General features: G+C 38.6%; 4 protein-coding genes across 4 annotated transcripts in view; 3 read left to right on the top strand and 1 right to left on the bottom strand.

The window, feature by feature from the left end:
• Pmar_PMAR029272 (TATA-box factor binding protein, putative) overlaps nt 1-752 on the top strand; it is a gene marked incomplete at both ends in the record, with an annotated part of 977 nt that extends 225 nt beyond the window's left edge. The window contains one exon of the mRNA XM_002782365.1: nt 10-752. Coding sequence (XP_002782411.1) covers nt 10-752 — 743 coding nt within the window. The remainder of the gene's footprint in view (nt 1-9) is intronic.
• Nucleotides 753-814: 62 nt separating this feature from the next.
• Nucleotides 815-1686, top strand: Pmar_PMAR029271 (TATA-binding protein, putative; the record flags this gene model as incomplete). Its single annotated transcript, XM_002782364.1, has 2 exons — nt 815-890; nt 941-1686. The coding sequence occupies 2 exons, from the start codon at nt 815-817 to the stop codon at nt 1684-1686; spliced, it is 822 nt and encodes a 273-aa protein (XP_002782410.1).
• Nucleotides 1687-2069: 383 nt separating this feature from the next.
• Pmar_PMAR029270 (TATA-binding protein, putative) lies at nt 2070-3845 on the top strand. The gene is made up of 3 exons (XM_002782363.1): nt 2070-2170; nt 2221-2295; nt 2933-3845. The coding sequence occupies exons 1-3, from the start codon at nt 2077-2079 to the stop codon at nt 3670-3672; spliced, it is 909 nt and encodes a 302-aa protein (XP_002782409.1). The 5' UTR covers nt 2070-2076; the 3' UTR covers nt 3673-3845.
• Nucleotides 3846-6640: 2795 nt separating this feature from the next.
• Nucleotides 6641-7244, bottom strand: part of Pmar_PMAR029269 (40S ribosomal protein S3, putative) — a gene marked incomplete at both ends in the record, with an annotated part of 983 nt that continues 379 nt past the window's right edge. Inside the window, one exon of the mRNA XM_002782362.1 lies at nt 6641-7234. Coding sequence (XP_002782408.1) covers nt 6641-7234 — 594 coding nt within the window. The remainder of the gene's footprint in view (nt 7235-7244) is intronic.

Below are 7244 nucleotides of genomic sequence, written 5' to 3'. Positions count from 1 at the left end.
TTTTTGTAGGAGGTGCTCATAAAGATGCGTCCATTGATGATCTATTATTACCAGATGGTGTTCATAATCATGAAGAAGAAGAAGGTCGTGATAGTCCATCAGCAGGATCCATTACTACTGATGTAGTGGTTATACCTAATAATGAGGTTAATGGTTATGTTCCTACTACTAATATCGATGATGTCGCTATTAATATGATACCAGATGGTATGAATCCAGTATTGGATAATGTAATTGCATCATTCGAGTTGGGTATTGATATTGATCCTAAGACTATTGCCTTCAATCTCCGTAATTGTGAGTATAACCCTCGTAAACATAACTGTGCTGTGATAAGATTTACTAGTCCTACTAAAGCTACATGCCATATCTACCGTAATGGTAAAGTAATGATAAATGGTGCTTATACTATCGAGTTGGCTAAGAAGATTGGTAAGAAGATTGTTAAACTTGTGAGGAGGATAACACATAATCCTAGTATAAAGTTTATTAACTTTAAAGTTGAGAATATGATAGCATCAGTCGATGTAAGATTCCCCATACGTCTGGAAAGGTTAGCCTATGATCACAGTGCATATGCTACTTATGAACCTGAGCTTTCTTCTGGTCTCTACTTTAGACTATTTGATCCTAAACTTGTTATAATGATATATGTATCGGGTAAGATATCATTTATTGGTGGTAAGACATTAGATGATATCAGTAAAGCATTCTGTAGTATATATCCATTATTGACACAATACAAGGATTGAATATCATTACTAATCTTGCGTTAATATATAAACTTATCGTTATCAGTGTTATCTGTTTATCGATGTTGTCCGACTTTGATATCGACTCTTTGTTGGGTACTAGCAATAAGCAAGTGGTTGAATCCACTCTTATACCAAGTGGTAATGATACTTGATAATCTATTCATAGTAGTAATCATTATATTCAGGTACTGATGATAATGATGGTTGTCGTTTGTATGGAGCGAGGGAAGATAATCATGAGACTACGAGTCTAGAGAGTAGTAATAATGATGGTCTTATTATGGCTAGTGATGATGATGATGTTGGTTATGATGGTTGTGTAATACCAGAAACAGTATATCCAGTATTAGAGAATGTTATTGCATCAGTCGAACTTGGTATAATAAATAGTACTCATTCTACTACTACTACTGGTGGGTCGTCATCGTCATCGAGTCATCTTATTGATTTGAAGAAAGTTGCATTTAAAGCACGTAATGCTGAATATAATCCTCGTAAGGTTAATGCAGTAGTAATAAGATTTAGAGATCCAAAAGCAACTGCAATGTTATATGGTACTGGTAAGGTTATGGTTACTGGTAGTAATTCTGAAGAAACTGCAAAGGATGCAGCAAAGAAGGTTGCTAAAATAGTTATAAAAAGTGGTGCTTATCCTCAAGCTAGATTTAGAAGATTTAAAATAGAGAATATGGTAGCATCAGCAGATGTTAGATTCCCAATACGTTTAGAGGCATTAGCCTATGAGCATCGATCCTATTGTAGTTATGAACCAGAACTATATCCTGGTCTGGTATTCCGATTATTTGAACCTAAAGTTGCATTATTAATATTTGTATCTGGAAAAATAGTATTTACTGGTGCTAAGAATAGAGATGATATTACTAATGCCTTTCGTAATATATACCCATTACTACTCAAATATCAGAATTGATCATCAGAAAAAAACAACAATAATAATAATCATACTCACTAGTACTACTAATCATTTAATGAGCTTGATTGTTATTCTGTATTCACATAGGATGCTGCCTTCTTCCATATGTATTATATGTATTATCCCCGTCATCGCCGCCGACCTCTGGTTCGTCGTTTACTAGAGATGCTTATCGTTACATTATTGTAACCAATGAAGATTGCTATTACTACTACTACGTACTATTACGTTATCATCATCATACCTCAATACGTTACTCTTCGTACTGCTACATCGCTGATGAATACATCATACATACTCCGATTGTTTGGTTCACTTCAATAGGTAGGAGAAGTTTGCGCGTGGTATTATTATTATACTTGCTCACGTGTGTTATGATTCTGCAGTATGAGTGATAATAACAACAAGAACATTATTGAAACATCTCTACATTCTGATGAGTTTCTAATAAACCTGCTAGGCTCAGAAGGGGGAGGAGGAGGTAGTAGTAGTGTGGATAATAGTATGGATATGGAGTCAACCCATTAATAGGTCATGTTGGTGATGTATTGTCAACAGCAATATTCTCATCATTACCACTGCATGGGAATAATACTCCAAGGAAAGGTGAGTAAGAGGATGAGGAGGATGGTAGTAGTAGTAGTAGGTGTATGATTCTCGACCTGTTGGTGCCATATATCCCTGCCTATTCACTTTACCTTTCAATGAGTTTGGTAACTCCTAGGAACATTAGAGAACTATCAGCAAAGCATAGGTTGCGAGGTACCCACGTAGATGATGAATAGTAGTAGCGAGCAGTAAAGATTCATACCGATACCCGCTCATGGATCTATTATACATCAGTAGGCTCTCTCTGGTCACATCCTCATGCTACACAGTGCCATTCATGGTGGTATACTAGTCCTCTCTAGATAGAATAGTAGCAGGAGTGGTAGTAGGGAATACCTCATCATTAATCCATGGAGGGTATACACACTGCCATGTAACCATACTCTGCTGCATTAACGGGGGAATACATTCAACCACCACCACACACCACCTCGAACTGGACATTCATCATTGCTCATCATATGCTCTTATGATCTCATAGAATTATCAACAACTTATATCATCTGATATGAGAATATACCGAACCATACAATTGCTATAATATATATCAGTGTTACTAGAGGCACTCATCGTGATGACACTATTGGGTATGCTTATCTCTCGCTACTTATTACGATGTTTTCTGCATATTCAGGTACTGATGATAATGATGGTTGTCGTTTGTATGGGGCGAGGGAAGATAATCATGAGACTACGAGTCTAGAGAGTAGTAATAATGATGGTCTTATTATGGCTAGTGATGATGTTGGTTATGATGGTTGTATAATACCAGAAACAGTATATCCAGTATTAGAGAATGTTATTGCATCAGTCGAACTTGGTATAATAAATAGTACTCATTCTACTACTACTACTGGTGGGTCGTCATCATCGTCGAGTCATCTTATTGATTTGAAGAAAGTTGCATTTAAAGCACGTAATGCTGAATATAATCCTCGTAAGGTTAATGCAGTAGTAATAAGGTTTAGAGATCCAAAAGCAACTGCAATGTTATATGGTACTGGTAAGGTTATGGTTACTGGTAGTAATTCTGAAGAAACTGCAAAAGATGCAGCAAAGAAGGTTGCTAAAATAGTTATAAAAAGTGGTGCTTATCCTCAAGCTAGATTTAGAAGATTTAAAATAGAGAATATGGTAGCATCAGCAGATGTTAGATTCCCAATACGTTTAGAAGCATTAGCCTATGAGCATCGATCCTATTGTAGTTATGAACCAGAACTATATCCTGGTCTGGTATTCCGATTATTTGAACCTAAAGTTGCATTATTAATATTTGTATCTGGAAAAATAGTATTTACTGGTGCTAAGAATAGAGATGATATTACTAATGCCTTTCGTAATATATATCCATTACTACTCAAATATCAGAATTGATCATCATCAACAACAACAATAATAATAATCATACTCACTAGTACTACTACTCGTCATCATTATAGTGGCCATCACTACTACCAAGGCTGCTGTTAGCTATCCTATTGGTCCGTGGCTACCGTCATAACTAATGCTTTCTGTGTTCACAATTGTATCGAGATATGTAATGTTATTGTGTGGAAATTATGGTATAGGTGATGATGATGCTTCAAGTATCTTTTCTCCCGAAGTTGTGTTGTTGTTGTTATCATGAAGGCCCCGTGGTATGGTGATGATGATGATACTCTGTTCCAGGGAGTATAGCAAGAAGCTTATGATAAATTCATACCCTACTATAGAGGATGATTATGATGATGATCATGACACACGATCATTGTGGATACCTTCTGGAGGACAGAGTCGTCACACACCACATCCTGGTAGTAGTAGTAGCAATGTAATCTATGGAGTAGTAGTGTGAGTGCTGACCCCTACTAGGTGGCTCTTACCATGCTGGAGTATTATCCCATAATAATAACAATGATGATAATGAATTATCATATAGGAGGATGAATAAGATGAAATCGAATAAAAATAATATGAGGTATCGTCCTAAGTATAGCGGTGTAGGGGTTATGTTGTATTATTATCCAGGAGTAGGGTGGTGAGGAATGTTGATGAGGAACAGTTCGATAAGGCTATGAGGAATGCTAAAAGGAGGGAATTGGAGATGAGAAGGGTGATGCTGATTATTATGCTACTAATCCTTGTTATTATTAGTCATTAAGGTATTGAAGTCGCACTATACTTTGGTAGAGCGATTGAATCGGCAATGCAAACTATCATCACAGGATGCTCGTCGGGAGATGAGGAGTCTACTCAAGAGCGCTACTGAATGGCAAATGGCTTTAGAGAAAGTAACCTGCTTCTGCTGCTACCGCCGCTGTTGTTGTTGTTGTTGTTGTTGTTGTTGTTGTTGTTGTTGTTGTGGTATGGTAATTACCATTATTAGTATGGTCAGGCACTTGAAGATCATAGATCACATATACTACACCTTCATAGTCGACATGAAGAAGCTCTTCTTGTTGTTGGTGATAGTAGTAGTAGGAGAGGGTCTACACGGAACCTCAAACATGAACTTATAGTGTCCCTTATACGGGAGGCTAAAGGACGAGACATCAGATTGGGCAAGGTAATAGTGAAGATAATGGTGGAGACACTGATGATGGAGGCTAAGATGTTATAGGCATTAACACGTCATAGACGAGGGTTAGAGTATTTACAACGTGAAGCTACTCTATTAATGGTTAAATATCATGTTGATCATCATCATCATAATGAGCATGATGATGTCCACCACACAGTACCACCGGTGGTAGAGGTAGTACCACCATTATCCACACGGACTGCTCATGATGATGATGATAAACCTATCGATGATTATGATGAAGAGGATGAGATCGTGTCACATGAAGGCTCGGAACAACAACATACTGAAGTCCTTACCCAGAGGCAAGTCGACTATATGAGTACTTGTATGATGTCTACCACAGACATTCGACAACGGAGAGTTATGATACTGTGGAACCTCGTCCTCCTCCTTCTCCTCCTGTTGTTGTCCAACACTATGAACCTATTGTAGAAGGGAGTCGAAGTAACGTTAGGGCAAGACGATCACCTATTCAACAACAAGACCACATGGTACGTGGCGAAGATGATGTAGCAATAGTAGCATCACCATTATCAGGGTAAGAACATGCCTGCTGTTACTGCCCGTTTTACATATCTATCATAGATACATTTCACTATCTGATCTTTACCGTGAACTTGGTGGGCATAGGGAAGCTCTATTACAGGTTACCAATGCTGTCCAACGTATGCTCAATAAGGGCAATAAATCCAAACATGTACTATTATCAGTATGATAATCACCGATACAATGACTATCAGAATAACAAGCGTCGATATAATGCAGAGGGAGGTAACAGCATGTATAGAGTTAGACAGTGGCAGAGGGCATTGGATGAAGCTAATGATCATGTTGAAGTTTTAATCAAAAACAGGGAGGGAGGTAGTAGTCTTCTTACTATGACTCATGAGTGCTTACTATCCGTTGTATCAGGTCACGAACAACGATCTCAGAAGGAGAGGGATACAGTTGATACGGGAGGAAGAGGAAGTACTCAAAAGAATTAGTGATGATGATAGCTCATAGTCAATAAACAGATAAACATGATTATAGAAATAAAGACCCTACTAGGACAGAGGGGACGACTAAGGATAACCATTGTAATGGAACAACGTCCCAGAAGAATAATCATATAATCCTACCAACAGGAGCTCCTACTATCGGGTAACAATGATACATTATTATATAAGTAACGTATTAATATTATCAGTAGGGACTTCCATAAACATGAGGAGTTACAGCAACAAGAGACAGCTAGATTCGGTAGTAGAAGCGAGCAGCAGCTGCCATCGTCGTCGGGGCAGAAACCAAGAACAACATCACAACCTCTGATACGACCCAATACGTTCCAAGACGATGAAATATTCAGTGATGTTAGAACAACCAATGAGGTTGTTCCAAAGGATTGTAATAGGATTATTAGTAACACATATCGGCGCTCGTTGTTATTATACTACTCAGATGTATCAACATTACTAGAAAAGGACGATGATGGTAGCAGAGGTCAGCCACCTACATTGATAGACAAGTCCAAGATAGGCAATAGCAAATTAAAGAAAGAGAAACTTGTGACCAATTACTCACCATCAATTAAGAGTACTTCATATTCTACTACTACCACACCAGTAGGAGATAAACCTAATAATATTACCATTCAATGACGATGCTTATTAACATTTCCCCTTGTCTAGTTAAGTATGTTACTAAACACAAGTCGATATATACTTTGAAGCAGGATAGCAAGTAGCGGCTCGTCAATATTGGTCTAAATGTGATTAAACCATAATCATCATCAGCTACTTAAGCGGTGATCTCCACAGCAGCAGCAGGCTGTTGCTGCTCCTGAGCTACAGCGGTCTCAGGAGCTGCCACTGGCGCTTCCTCCTCGGTGGTAGTAGCCTCGATAGGGAAGACGGTATCCTCCTTAGGCTCGTGAATGGTGATATCATCAGGTAGACGAGTCTTGGGACCACTCTTACCCTCAGGATCATAAGCCATCATAATCTTAACTCTGATACCAAGAATACCCTGACGCATATCGACATTACGAATAGCTTGATCAACATACATCTCCTTAGGAGTACCAGTAGATAGGAGATAACCATCAGCAAACTTCATAACCTTAGCACGTTGGGCACGTAGTTTACCAGATACAGTAACCTCAACACCCTTAGCACCATTCTCCATAACAAACCTTAATACACCATAAGCAGCCCTACGAACAGGAAGACCACCCAATAGCTTGTAACGAAGTGATTCAGCTTGAGCCTGGGCACAGAGAGCACGATTATCGACACGCTCAGCAAAGAGCTCGACGGAGTTCTCAGGGAAATCGAAACGTCTCTCAACAAGAGCAGTGAGCTCTCTAATCCTACGACCCTTCTCACCAAGGACCTCACGAGTC

The sequence above is a fragment of the Perkinsus marinus genome (genome assembly GCF_000006405.1).
Source record: "Perkinsus marinus ATCC 50983 genomic scaffold scf_1104296939758, whole genome shotgun sequence".
Taxonomy (NCBI): domain Eukaryota; phylum Perkinsozoa; order Perkinsida; family Perkinsidae; genus Perkinsus; species Perkinsus marinus.
The sequence above is the reverse complement of the archived record's forward strand: the minus strand, read 5'-3'. Positions and strand labels throughout refer to the sequence as shown.

Excerpts from the sequence above, each read along its gene's own strand:
- Pmar_PMAR029270 (XM_002782363.1), top strand. The coding sequence starts at position 2,077 with ATGAGTGATAATAACAACAAGAACATTATTGAAACATCTCTACATTCT. Across the intron at positions 2,171-2,220 it reads CTCAGAAGGGGGAGGAGGAG|GTCATGTTGGTGATGTATTG; the intron begins GTAGTAGTAGTG and ends ACCCATTAATAG. Across the intron at positions 2,296-2,932 it reads GAATAATACTCCAAGGAAAG|GTACTGATGATAATGATGGT; the intron begins GTGAGTAAGAGG and ends CTGCATATTCAG.